The sequence below is a fragment of the Convolutriloba macropyga genome, chromosome 14, assembly GCF_964194025.1.
Source record: "Convolutriloba macropyga chromosome 14, txConMacr16.3, whole genome shotgun sequence".
Classification (NCBI taxonomy): Eukaryota; Metazoa; Xenacoelomorpha; order Acoela; family Convolutidae; genus Convolutriloba; species Convolutriloba macropyga.
In genome coordinates, this window is record NC_134481.1 from 9,821,834 (window position 1) to 9,836,542 (window position 14,709).

Genomic DNA, 14,709 nt, shown 5'->3' on the forward strand with positions numbered 1-14,709 from the left:
CAAAGTCGCAATCAATACCGAAATTAGAAATTTGGCCGACAAAAACACAAACAAAATTTCAGAATATCAAATAAGGATTCAAAAAGTTTCGGAACAGTCTTCAGAACTGAACTCAACTTTATCGTCAATTAACAAAGAGTTGAGCGTTATAGAAGATTTCCATTCAAACTTTGTTTCAAGTTCATGCGAATACTCGCTAGATGGATATAATTAGACATTACTCCAAATGGTAAAGTATAATCAGGAGCATTTGGCAACGATCAGAAATGATGTGGAGTCAATGTTAAACTCAGTTTGTTCAGCTCAAGAGCATCTGGGGAGTTTGAACAACCAAGTGCTTGGAGTTGCTGACGACCATGAAAGGAATCATGAAGTCAGACTTAACTATAAATGTAATAAGACGAGCTGCTAAGAAAAAACACCGACGATCTATTTTGTACGTTGCCCAAATTTTAACATTTTAAAAACTTTCAGCAATTTTCTGAAATGCGCAATGCGTTTTTTTAAAGACGGCCTGGATGAATGTTCGCCACGCAAAAACAACGCTTAAAATTTGTTCAAAGCCCCACTTATTATGGTACCCTTTTACAAAAAAAAATATTTTAACACCTTTCAAATAGAGCACAAACCATCAAACGCCTTCTTGACCGTTAGAATGTAAAATTTGAGAAAGATTACCTTTTTAAATGAAATTGTTTTAAAAGAATTTTATTAAAAAAATCCCAGAAAAGAATTTTTTTTAAAATCCCACAATTGCGCGCTACCCAACATTTATTAATCAAACAAAAAACGCCGTTTTGAATGACGAATGACAAAAGGTTAAATGAGTGTTATACGAGATGCCAAAAACTTTAAACAGGATGTTGCCCCTTATTATGATGTCTCAACTTGGTACGAGCTAGTTTCGAAAAACCTCATTTTTTCTATTCAGACAAATTATCACCTGAAATTGTTCCTATTTATTTTTAACAGAATATTTGTTAATTTCAAAAAAATAAACATTTGCTTATATATGCTTAAAAATAAACATTGGCAAAAGATGCAAAAAAAGTAAATTTGGTCCCGCCAAGACAATATATAAAACGAAAAAGCGATTGTCTTTGCAGAGTGAAACTTTTTCACTCTAACTTTGAAGCAGAGTGGGAAAACGGTGTCTTAACCAAACATTCGTTTTTCAAATTTTTTATTGGTTACACGCGGCAATTTTACTTCTTTTTTTACTTCTGTGAGGTTGATTGATTGAGATCTCTCGCAATTGGTTTCCCAGATCCATTCCTTGTCATTTCTAAGTCTAGTTTTCTGTTTTGTCAATGAAATTACTTTGAATTGTAGTTCAAGGCTTGTCCTGTTATGTCTTTCAATTCGTTAAAAGTTAATTTTTCCTGGCTAGTTTTATTGTTTCTTCATTCTGCTCAAAGTACTGACCAACAAGCGTTGCTCACCAAAACTATCTGTGAGAACAAAATTGATTGAATAAATGTCGAAAAACAAAGCCTAGACATGGAGATGGGATCATCCCATAAAGCCCAGTTTTAGCCCGGTATATGTTTTGTTTTGTAATTTATTTTAGTTACCAGCTGTAATTTTTGATGCTAATCAGGGTGACTTCTCACTGTAAATCTGGTGGATGCCTAACCACAAAATCCAATCAAAACAGCGGGTAATTTGAAATTTATTTGTAGAGCAACAGTTTTTTTTTATGTTCCAATCCCAATCGGGGTTACGGGAATCATTTGGGGCTATTATTGTCCGGAATTCGTTTGGTGTTTTTAAAAGTAGCAAAAAGTGGACGAGCAAAAAATTTTTTTAATTGAAAAAATGCCTTAAGCGTCTCAAAGAGGACCTCCCCTTTTTTTCTATATTTTTATTATGTTTGTTTTGTGTCCTAGAACCCGTGACTAACTTTTAAGATGGACTCGTTTGAAATTATATCATAATTTGATAAAAGTAACCATTAACAACTGCTTTAATAAATTTAGACCCAGTAGTAATTTTTTGACTGTTAATAATTTAAGATTAAATTTTTGTGGCAACAGACGTCAATTGAAAAAAATTATGGCATATTGAACACAATACGGGATAGAAGTTAGTTAAGTTCTACGAGAAGAACCCTGCTCAAGCAACTGAGAAGACTCTGGCAAACGGGAATGGAGCGTCGAAAAAATCTGCGCAGCCAAAATTAATTGGAATACGATTAATTCAACAGATCGATTGCGTTTTACTCGTTCGTCAACTTTTGCATGGACTCCCTTTTAGAATTTATCCTCAAGACTATGACCCTCTCACTGGCCGAATAATATTATCCACCTCGACGGAAATCTTTTTTCTTGATCCATGTTTAGGTTTGTCTTCAACAGAGAGGCTTACAATACCGAGTGGCTGGTTCTCTAGCCGTAAGTAATGATTGTTTTAGTTGTATATATTACTTTTAGGCTTTTAGGTGATTTTGCTATAACTCTGGAATAACTATTCTGGAATCGCTCCAACGCACTTTCCCAGCCCCTGATCCAATGCCAGATCAGAAGACAAAGGCAACTTTTTTCCGGAGAAAACAGCTTTTGGTTGTTAATTTTTGAGACTTAGCGGTACGTCTTCTAAATTTTTTACTCACAGAACGGAGAAAATTAATCTGATTTTTGACTTTAGATTGTAGAAAAAACAATAGTGAAAACCAGAACGCTACTATCATTAATTAGCCGCAAAAGTTTCAAAAGGTTTTTTAATTTAAAAAATTATTTTAATCTCTGGGAATCTTGCTAGATGCATTTTTTTCCGAATAAGAAGATGCTGAAAGTAAAAAAAAAGCATATCAAGTTTAATATAGTTGAAAGTTGAACGTTGCTATATTGCAGTTGATATTGTTTTTCTTTACAGTTCAAATAATTTTATATGTATTGATGTGCTGTCTTGTTTACATCTCGAAGAGGATTTGCTATAATCTTTTGTCTGTTGTATTGTGAAATTGTCATTGAACCAAGATGCAAAAACTCAATGCTGCACGTGGAAACAAGTGTTTAGGTTCATCTGTTGAGCAAGAATTAGCAAAAAAGAAAAACAGTTGCTTTTGTTCATATAACATTCTGCGGCATTTTCAAAGCACGCTTTTGTTTTGTTTTGGCGCTAACTTTTTCAGTTGAACGGGTCTTCTAAGTTGTATTAACTAGTTAGTGCTCAATGTTTTTATTATTCTGGTTCATTTGAAGCAGATATTACAGCTCTAGTTTTGAACTAAATGAGTCAGTTTGCCTTTTAAAAACGCGTTTTAACAGTTTTTGTCAATTTTTATGACAACCATAGATTCTCTGATTAAATATAGATTTTTTGACATTTATGGTGTCTTTTTCAGTTGATTGGAAGTGTTTTTGAGTTTTTTTTGTTACAAAGAAATTGATAAAGTCAAGTCGAATTTCGGTTCATTTCTTATAACTTTGATTGTTTTCCAGTATTTCTTCTGTTTTTGTACTTTTTCTATAACTTGAACGATAGACTGAGAGCACAGGAACGGTACTCAAGGAAAGATACCGTTTTAATCGTTAGCCCTCCATTTGATAGTCGAAGTGTACAGGACGTTACCCAAGAAACATTGAAAGTTTTTGATAAATTTCTTGGAGTGTACCTGGAGAGACCAAGCATCAAACCTTGTCATATTGTACCCGGCCAATTGAAGTACAAAAATATGCCTGCTGTTATTTGTAAGTTGCAAGTTCATCCATTTTGCTGACCAAAAAGGAATTTTTAAGAGAAAAACGAACCTTAAGAAACAAGAATTACTCAATCAATGAAAACAATATTTACATAAAGGAGCCACTCTCTGAGTGTGAGGCTCAAATCAAAGCAGAGGCTACGAAGCGCAACTTAAATACATCAACATACATTCGCGTTGTTTCCGTGCTCGTTGCAAACAACGAACAAAAACCTCATTTCGTCCGGGTGAACGAAATAGAAGACTTAGACAAGCTTAAAAACATAATGATAAGGACGACGATGTAGACATTAGTTCTCCCGCTGCCAAACGACAAAAATATTACAAATAAGTTGATAACTCAAAAATTCCCACTATGTTCAATCGGAAGATAAAATTCATCTTTTTATTAGGATTCTAAAAATTAGTATTAGCATTGCACCTGACATCGCAGGAAAACCCCCAGCTGGTTAAAATCATTGGTAAGCAAAGTTTTCTGTCCTTAACTCTGATGGTGATTTCGGCTAGTAGTCTTTTCTGAATTGATATACGCAGTATTTTGAAAAGACAGCGGTTAAGGCAGAGTAAATTTGTGATCATTATTTTCTCTTCCTGTGATTATCGCAGGATTCGACTCCATTTGAAACTACTAATCTGCTGAAAGTCTTTTTTCTTTCTTTCTTGATTTTAAACCATTTGAGAACTTTTGACATTATAATGTGTCTGGCGGCCTACGTAGTTAGTTAGTTAATTAGTTAAAAGTTCAAATATTATCGAAAAACTGTTACAAAATCATGCTTCAAAACATTCGTTCACTAAACAAAAACTTTGACGATCTACAAGTGTTGCTAGAAGGCCTAAGTGAGAAATTGTCGGCAATCTGTCTGACGGAAACTTCTCTCAAGGACATTTATCACTGAAAATCAATGTTTCTGGACAGTTTTAGACCTCTCATTAATGTCAACAGAAAAAGGTGTGGAGTTGCAATTTTTATTTAAAAATCCACAAGCGAAAATTGTAATTTAAATCGACTTCAGGCACTCACTATAAGAGTTACTGCTACACTCGAGACAGTCACCTATGTAATTTGCCTGTATATGCCTTCAATTTCAGTTAACACGGAATTCCCTACAAAAATTTGAAAGATATATTGAAAGTTTTTTAATAGAACCACAATCTTTTAATATCGTCTGTGGTGACTTCAATATCAGTTTTTTAGAGAACAATCAAAAATGAGAGACAATGAAGGAAATTATGAAAGGATGTTTAATAAAAATAATCGATAAAATTTCGGTTACGCGAGAAACCGAACAATCAAACTCAAACTTTGACATTTTTTCGCAACAGAGTTAAAAGTTAAAAAAACATGTATATCTGATGATTATTCTGTGTTTCTTGGTATTCAGACGGGAACACAGAGGGAAAACAAATGTGAACATATCGCTTCAAGAAACTGGCAAAAATTTAAAGATCTCCCTAGTTGAAATAATAGAGTTTATTACGAGTCTTGAAATATCAAAACGGGAAAGTTGTGAGAAGTTCAAGATAATTGATAACAAGTTTCAGGAGCTTCAAAATTTACTGAAAATAATTTTGGACAGATATATTCCTAAGCAAGTGGTAAAAATTTTTAAAAAACCATTACAGTTGGGTTGATAACCAATTGAAAAAGGAAACTTAAAAAAAAAGAATGTTTAGAGAAAGTGTAAAAACCAAATAAATGAGGCCAAAGAAAAATACAAAGAACAACGTAAAAAGTTAAACATATGGCAAAGGTAAAAATGAAACAATTTTATTATAAAAGAAAGGAAAGCATACATCGAAATCAAACAAAAAATTGTTTCAAATAGTAAGAAATCTTAGCAGAAAAAAGCGGGAAGAAGTACAAAATCTCAATCAAAAGGATGTAAACGATTTCAATCACTCCTTTGCAAAATTGTTGAAAGTCTGAATAAAAAGTTCTTATCAAAGTGAGTGGTGATTAAAAAAATCATTAACTTCAATCTTTATTTGTGTTACCAACGAGCAAAAAAAAGTGCCTAGAATAATTCAGGAATCTAAGTCAAAATACAGCGAAGACTACATGGATCTTATCTATACGTTCATAAAGTCTGTTGCAGCTTCAATTGCGTACTACCTATCCAATCTGGTTTATATATGTTTTCAAAAATGCATTTATCAGACTCATTGAAAATAGCGTCGGTAATACCTCTACATAAAGGAGGTAAAAAATGTGAAACCAATAAATTTTGTCCAATATCTCTTGGTAAAATTTTAAAAATTTATTCTAAATCGCATTTCTAATTATTTTAAAGACTTTGAATTTTTAAATAACAAACAATTCGGCTTTAAAAAAAAAGAGGAACTATAGATTTATGTAAAGCTTTCGACACTTTTGACAGAAAAATTCTGCTTCAAAAGTGTAAAATGTATAGATTAAGGTGTCCTGTAAATACAATTTTGGAATCTTAATGGAAAAATAGTAAACAGTTTGTACAGTCTGGACAATGGAAGTCGCAAATTAGGCGTACTTCTTCCACTTCTTTTCATTGTTTATTTAAATGATTTGAAAACAAACACCCCGTACGCGAACTTCATTTTCTGTGCCGACGATGGCAAATACTCGTCACAAAAATAAACAGCTCTTATACCAAACAGAAAACTGCCTAAAATTGAACAAACTTACACAGAACGCGGATAAAAGTAAGGCCCTAACTTTTAAGACTACGCTCGACAGAAGTGATGTCGTTACAATGAACGGAAAAACCCTTGAAAATCTAAATTTAAAGTTATTTGGGCATAACCATTGACAAAAAATTAGATTTTAGAGAACACACGAAACAAGTAGTAAAGACATTGGTACAATTTTTTGGACTTGTCTATAAATTGTTAAAAAAATTTAAATCACAGCCAACTGATCAAGATACTCAACAATTATGTTAAACCAGTTGTTCATTACGCGATTTTAATCTATCGGACTGCCAGTAGAGCTATGATGCAGAAAATCTATGCAAAAAATAATAGAATACTGAGAGTAACCTTTTTTTCCAAAAGTGTGACTCAGTTTCTCTCATCAGAGAGAAATACAAAGTTTTTTCCGACCAGGAGCTTCACCTGTACGAAGTTTTTAAACTAATGACTAAATGTATAAGACGTGAAAATTGTATCATGGATATAAATTACATTACACAAAATGAACTGTCAAAACTGTGCTCATTCAAAAAACGAGTTAAAGCTGTCCCCCTTAATTCATTTTCCCCGAAAACTGTCCATCAAATAAAATCCGAAGACTCTCAAACGTTTTCCTCAACCTGGATTCGAATTTTGTAACAAAATTGGAGAGTTTGAGCGGCCCAGAGTTAAAAAATTTTGCTCACGAAAAACTGGAAAATTGTTTTTTACTGAATGAACTACTCAATGGGTTAATTTAAGGCTGATATTAGAAAATTTATTCATCAAAAATCTGGCCAATTTGAAGTCTTTTTAATACCTTCCTTCTAACCTTCCGTGTTTTTTCTCGCTATCACTTTATTTTTGATCTCCACTGAATAACTTGTGAAATAAATTTCATGAAATGTCTCTTCTGACTATGAGACGGCTGAAAACGGACCTTATGATCTAATGGCGATCTTTCTGGTTCTTGTTTTCTATTTGTCTTGATCAAGTGTGTAAGTGCTCTGTTTAATCTGTAAACACACCAGTAAACAATTTATTATTATTATGTTTAGATTCAATCGAATATATAGTTTACTTATGAGTGTTTTGACTAAGAGGAAGCTCAAGTTCTATTAATGCAATATTTTTTGCTTTTTTTCTTTTTTTTAGTCTTCATTTGACTATTCAGTTTCCGACCAATCATTGATGTAACAAGCACTTGGCTAAAGTTTTTTTCGCCGTGGCACTGCATTCTCTTCAAGTTTTTGTCGAGAATTTGTATTTTTAAAAATTTTTATTGCACTGTCAATAGTAGCATTATTTTTCGGTTAAGTAAAGTTTCGGAGCGCAATAACATCTGCAGACATCTGGAACAGTGCCGCAAAGTTGCTTGGATTAGATTGTTTTTTCCACCATTGTTTTTCCCTCTGCGTTCATATAAAATCTTCTTAGAAAAGAAGGACGTTGTAGATTTACAGAATATGTTTTGCTCAAATTTGATGTTATTTTGTCACTTGTTCTCATTAATGACAGCTAAAATTTGATTTTTAATCACCCGGGTCGAGGCCAAATGGTTATCTTGTAAGAACTTGCAAGTTTCTGGCAGAAACTTACAAGGCGTTGCATCGCTTTGCAAGTTTTTCTTCCAAAAACTTGCAAGTTCTTACAAGTTAACCATTCGGCTTGCAAGTTCCTACAAGTTCACTATTCGACTTACAAGTTACTTACAAGTTAACCATTCGCACACACACCACACACACACCACGCACGCACATACAGGCGCGCACACACACATACACGTACACATACACACGCACATACACACACACGCAAAAACACATAAACACACATACTCACTAAACCGTAAATAAAAATTTGCAAGACATGAATGTAAACGGACGTTTGGAAAAAATAGAATCTGAAAAAGTGTGAATTAAATTATAAAAAAGGGTATAAAAATGGAGCGCCACTAAATTATTTTGAGAAAATACTGACATATGAGTTTGAAAGTTCAATCAAAATCAATTTTTTGGGAACAATTTTAAAAAGCAACCGTGAAAAAGCTAATTGAGATCTACAGTTTTATAATGGAATTGCAAAAGGATCTTTGTTGAATTGATAAAATTCAAAAGTAACCATTTTGTCTACTTAGGTCGGATTGTTTTATGTTATCCAAACAGAGCAACTATCTCCCACGCACTTTCTACGGTAAATGACTGAATGTTAAATTGAATTAACCAATAAGAGTTGTGCTCGACCGTAACGAACTTGCAAGAAGCTTACAAGTTAATCATTCGACTTACCAGTTCTTACAAGTTAACCATTCGACTTGCAAGTTCGTACAAGTTAACCATCTTTTGCAAGAAACTTGCAAGTTCTTACAAGTTAACCATTCGGTCTCGGCCCGGGCAGGCAAAAAGTCATTTTTCAGATGTTCTCAGTTGATTGATATTGATTTTAATTACTTGGAGAACATGTCACATTGGTGATTATCATCAGGCATTTGAGTTGATAGCTAACAAGGAGGCTCGGTAATGTGCGTTTGCACTTAAAGTTTCGACCCCACTCAATTGGCATAATTGTCTATCAAATGAGGAACAGACAAAACAACCCAAAAAATAAAAAAAATTTGAAATAAAATTGGTGTATGGACAAGAAGATTGTCTCCAACGCAAATAATCCAGTGGAATAAAAAACCCCGCATTAAATTGATGCGTGTTGCCATTATTAAGAAAGCAAGGCTAGACGAAATACGAAATCAAAAAAACAGCAACAAACATTGATTACATCCAAAACCTTATGTCCAATTAAAAAAAAACTTAATAAGAAACTCAGATAGCGTCAGATAAAACTGAAACTAAATCAAATAACTTGAATTTAATTGAAAAGGTATGTGATCATTTCTTAATAAGGCTTGATAACAATTAGACAAAAGAACAAAATCAGCAAAGTTAAAAAATCACTTTTTTTATGACAACTAAGTAATGAAAACCATTAGATATCAATTGAAAACATGTACATGTTTTACAATAACTTATGTTTTTAAGACCTATGGGACTAAAGGAGTGCATTAAGACCTGTTACTATTCAAATTGTTATGCTGTTACAAAAAGAACAACAAATAGAGACAACAAATAATAATTCAATTAAAAATTTGCTGAAAATGCTGTCGACACCGTAAGGCATATTTCTCCCCTCAAAAAAGATAGATTGTGCCTTCTTCAATAAACCCAAGAATTTGGTATGTGACCTCTCATTAATGAAACTAGGTAAGAAGTAGACAAAAATAGAAAAAGAGGAAAAAATAAGAAATGCCTTTGTGTTTTTCGAAAACAATATTTTCAAAGTCATGAAAGCCATTAGCTACAAAATGAATTAATTAAATAAGTAAGTTTGTTTGACCAAAAAGCGCTGGAGAACCTATTTATTCGGAATATGTCTTACGTCTACAAAAAGAACGTCAAGTATGGACAAAAATATAAAAAAATTAATTACTCTTTTTGAGAAAAACCCGTCTCGAAGCCAGTATATTCATTACAAATTCTTTAAAAGCAATAGATTATGTACATTTACACCTTCCCATGGCAACCATATTGTCCTACGTGACCTGTAATTAACGAGACTAAGTAACAAATATACAAAACAGTACAAAAACGTGAAGTTGAACTGATTTTTTAAAAAATTTTTGAAAGCAATTGTTTTCAAAGTCATGAAAGCCATCAGCTATCAATTCAAATCAGAATATAGGCTCATCTAATCCTTCTTAAAAACAATGAGACCTTTCATTATCCAGGAAATTTCATGCAACTAAAGACAAAGTGAAAATGATAGTGGGAAAAATATAGGCTCACCTAATTCTTAAAAAAACAATGAGACATGTCATTATCCAGGAAATTTCATGCAACTAAAGACAAAGTGATAACAAATGAAAAACAAATCTTCTAGAAAGTGGTGTCGAAGCCGTTAAAACATTAATCCATGCCTCTAAATACTTTTATATGTTCCATTGCTCCTTATTTTGAACGCCAATAATGTAAAATTTTAGCTGTCATTAATAAGATAACGGAATAAAACGAGAAAAAAACGTGAAAAATGGACCAACATCTAAATATTAAAAAATTGGAATCTAGTAGTATCAAAGGCAGAAAACCATAACTTAACGCCTAAAACAACAAAAAAGATTCAAATTTAAGTCATTAGAGAGAAGACGAAGAAGAAGCATTTTTTGTTTGCGCACACTAAGCTACAAGACGACCAAATTAAAAGAAAAATAGTGACAAACTTCAGTAATCCATTGTTTATTTAATAATCAAGCATTGTTAAAAGTCAAAATGACCATAATCGTTTGGGTGAAGAAACTAGATCCATAAATTTGTAATTGCTTAGGAAGCCATTTGGACCAATCAACAGTGAGCTTTGATTTGAATTGTTCTGTTCTTTTTTAAACAAGGAAAAGATCGAATTTTTCTTTTAAATAAAAAACCGACTGACTACTTTCCTAATTATTACAACCGAAACTTTGTACATTTCTATTGCTGTTCGTCCATTAAGAACACTCAATTGTTTCGAATGTTTTAAATCTAGATAATTTGCTAGTTAAAAGATTAAAAATAAATGTGGCGTTTTTAATAGTCTTTGAGTAAAGTTAGCAAAAGGAAAATTTTTAATCCCAGGTAACTCTTAACAGATGTGGAGGTAGCTCTAGCTCCCATTGTAGTCTAAGAAGATTGTGTTAGTTTTTTTTCGGGTGTTTACTTCCGGTAAATTTAATCAAAGTGGACTAAAGTAGCTTATTTTGGGCAATTTTTGATTAAAAAAAGGCTGAATTTTGAAATATTTAGCCAAAATTTTGGCCAAAAATTTAAATCAAAATAATCAACAAAACTTTTTTGTCTTTTTGAGTAAAATCAACAGTACTATTGTGAATAACTTTTATATATTTTCTTGCAAAATTGACAAAATTTTACGCTAAAATTCCGGAAAATGTGGATAAAAATTAAGCAAATTGTTCTAATGTTCACAAAATTTTTCACCACGATAACTCGCTCTAGAAACCGAAAATCAAAAAAAAAATCTTTTTAATTCCATATTCTTTGCTGGAGGGGCTTTATAATGATACCACTCACAACTCTGTACGATGAATATATCATTCGGTCAGAATTCTCTGAACAAAAAAAACCCTTATGAGTATATAGTTCGTCCCCCCTCAAGAGGGTCGGAACAAAAAAGATTTCTATGATTTCGGCACCTAGTTTGTTGTTACGTTTTAAGCAGTTTTTAGGATTTGCCCATTTTGTTGTTTTTAGATGTCAGTTTGCGTACGATTGATTGTTTTAGTTATTATGTTATTTCAATTATTCAGTTAACAGCTATTGATTTGTATAACATCGATGTAATAAGTTCTTAAAAAATAATGAAATTTTAGAAAAAACCCATAATTTTTGTTTGTTTTTAGTTTTGTTACTCAGTGTAATTACTGAAATGTAAGTCCAATTGGCTTAAGCGTCAAAATAAAAGCGAAACGTTTCGGGGTCAATGTTAAAAGATTGCTTCAAAGAGCCTTTTCTCACTTTGACGCTAATTATTGTTTTAATATAATTATTCTTTTTTCCGGTAAGTTTAGTGTGTTTGATTCTTACCCGTTTTTACTGTTCGTCTTTTCACTTAGTTGCAGCAATAACAAGTGTGATTGGCCCTTTTTTCTCCTCTTTTTTATAGACATTTGGACGTAGTCAAGGACTTTTTCAGTACACCTTCAAATTACTTTGAGGCCTCTAGTTTCTAAAGACATAAATGAAATTTGTTTTTTTGCGATGCTTTTTCTTAATTTAGTCATCGTACTTTCCAATCAAAACTTTTCTGGAAAACTGGTACATGTTTTTCAAAAACTTTTAGTTTGAACTGTTATTCAGATGTTTTTATCTGATTGATTGATGTTAATTTTCTGTTTTCTGAGAATAAACAAAGAAGTAATTCTATTTTTAGACATTTTGTTTTCTTGTTCAAACGGTTGCGTGTCTAGTTAACTATTCAAGACAATTTCTATATTGTGCCTAAAATTCGCATCTAGGTTGTTTTCATTTTTTTAAGTTATAGTTCGTGAGTTGCTCCTCTGTGATTCTTTCATTAAAGTGCTCACATTTTGTTGATGACTCTAAGTTTTCTAAACGTCATAAAAACCTGTTAGTTTTTAGTAAAATTAGACACCATATCAGCTGAAGAAAAAATAGCCTTTCTTTTTCTTATTGGGCTGAAGTTGATGGGAAATCCTGAACTCAATGTGTAGCGATCAGTTTTAATGCATTTGTGACCAAAGTTTGGCTATTATTTCTATGTTATCTGTCCAATTTTAGATTTTTTATATGGGTGAAATATTACTAGAGATTTTGAGTCAATTTTTCGCCCTATCAGCCAACAGTGATTACCTTGCTACTGAAAAGAAAGCAGCAGTTTCTTCGTCGGGTTCTAGGAGCTTCTGAACAGGTTGGCAAGATCAACAGGGATAACTTGTTTTTATTTATACCAAAATTTACAAAAATTACCTGCCCTCATTTTTCGGTGTGATTGTCCAGTCCATCCGTTTATCACTGTGCTATCTATGGTATTTTTCTTGGGTGAATAAAATCTTAAAGAATGAATCCATGTTTTACAGATTGTTCTGTTCTCCCCTCCCCCCCCCCCCCCCCCCCCGCCGTGTTTATTTATGCCCACTGAAAAAAAAAATGAGATGGATGCGAAACAGAATAGATTCGCAAAAATGAGTTTTAAAAGCGTGAGTTTCAAATAAATTCAACAAACTTGCAATGAAGTTTGCAAAATTTGGAATTCTGTTGATCAAATTTATATTTTTTGAATTCGAAGTCACTTCTTTTTGCCTTTTTTCACCACACCATTTTGCGAACTTCTCAAGCTTTTGATTATCTTAAGAACAGTGAATATTTTCTGAATGTCTCAAATTTGTAAAACTACTTTTTATCTGCTTGTTTTTTTAGCATGGAATAATTTTAAAATTTTTCCATTTTCCATTAAAATTTTTCGATTTTACTTCAGGAGTTGTCCTGCGTTGTTTATTAAGTTTATAGTCTAATGGCAGTGATTCGTTTTACTTTTGTTCACGCTACTAATCTTAAACAAGCAATTTTGTTGTTCCCTTCTAGCCACTCTTTCGGGCCTTTGAGTTGCTTTTCTGAGCATGACGTCATTTCTGCAACTAACTGGCAGTGGATTTTAAATTGAGTTGCAAGCTAAATTTTTCGCTCTTAAATGACTTACCTCACTCTCTAAATGACTATATGGCTATTTAATACGAATATGCAGTTGATTTATTACTATAAACGTCTGTCAACGTCAGTGGAAGACAGACTGCTATACCATGAAGGCTGATAGTTACAACGCGGCAATTTTTGGAAAAAAAATTAAAAATCTTTTATTTTATTGTTAATTATTTTATGCACCGGCAACTCCATCAATTCATTTCTGTCTCAATTATTCATCAATTATTATTTTTTTATTTAGGAACTATCGAATCGGTAGCTTGTAGCAGTAACGGAATATTATACCTGCTGCAAAAATCAGTCAAAAAATATATCGTGTCAGTTGTAGAGCGGAGTAGTAGAGGCACAACCCTGCGGGTTATTCGGGAAGTCGACAGCTCGGTGTATACGGATTGCAGAATTGAAACGATGAACAATCGCCTTTTTGTTATAGAAAAGTTGGCAATTACAAAACATAATAAACATGACACAGTTGATATTAGAATCTACGAATCTGAAAGAATCATAAGATTACTTCGAACTGAAGCACGGGACGTCAATCAAATTGTCGTTACTTCGGAATTTATTCTATACATTAACGGGGGTTTTCAAATTGAAATTCAAAGTACCGAAAACGATGTGAGCGATAAAGTTATGGAATTTCAAGACATTGAATCTTTTGATTGTTTGAAAACATTGTTCTTCATGCCCGAGTCAGCTGAAAAAAACCACGACGGGCTTTTTATTTGTTTCTTATGGAAGTATTTGTTCAAACAGCTTTGAGTCCTCGAAAGTAATATTTCACGTCGATTTGGCGACCATTGAAAAATGGGGCGATATGAGGCCGCTTGACATAAAAACCAGTGCATTTATTGACGAAATGAACTATCTGTTTGCTGTCGGAGGCGACTCGATATTGTGTCACCATTTACTTGCAAAAAAACTAATTCTCGTCAAGTTAGAATTCGAATGAAAACTTCAGATTGAAAACGGCAGAAAAGTAATTTTGGATTGCGAGCGTTAAGAACCCACCCCAGAAAGCCGATAAAAAGAACCCACCCTAGAAAACCTATAAAAAGAACCCGCCCAAGAAAGCCTGTTATAAGCCTTTAAAAGTAT

The 14,709-nt window shown here is 32.8% G+C and overlaps 2 protein-coding genes across 3 annotated transcripts in view; one reads left to right on the forward strand and one right to left on the reverse strand.

Moving 5' to 3' along the window:
* Positions 1-14,709, reverse strand: part of LOC142353693 (plastin-3-like) — a 577,871-nt gene that overhangs the window by 209,178 nt on the left and 353,984 nt on the right. The gene's annotated exons all lie outside the window — the stretch shown is intronic.
* On the forward strand, positions 227-14,698 carry LOC142352849 (uncharacterized). Its single transcript, XM_075405003.1, has 3 exons — positions 227-373; positions 2,096-2,393; positions 13,853-14,698. Exons 1-3 carry the CDS (start codon positions 227-229, stop codon positions 14,371-14,373), a joined length of 966 nt encoding a protein of 321 aa, XP_075261118.1. The 3' UTR covers positions 14,374-14,698.

Excerpts from the sequence above, each read along its gene's own strand:
- LOC142352849 (XM_075405003.1), top strand. The coding sequence starts at position 227 with ATGGTAAAGTATAATCAGGAGCATTTGGCAACGATCAGAAATGATGTG. Across the intron at positions 374-2,095 it reads ACCATGAAAGGAATCATGAA|TTCTACGAGAAGAACCCTGC; the intron begins GTCAGACTTAAC and ends AAGTTAGTTAAG. Across the intron at positions 2,394-13,852 it reads GAGTGGCTGGTTCTCTAGCC|GAACTATCGAATCGGTAGCT; the intron begins GTAAGTAATGAT and ends TTTTTTATTTAG.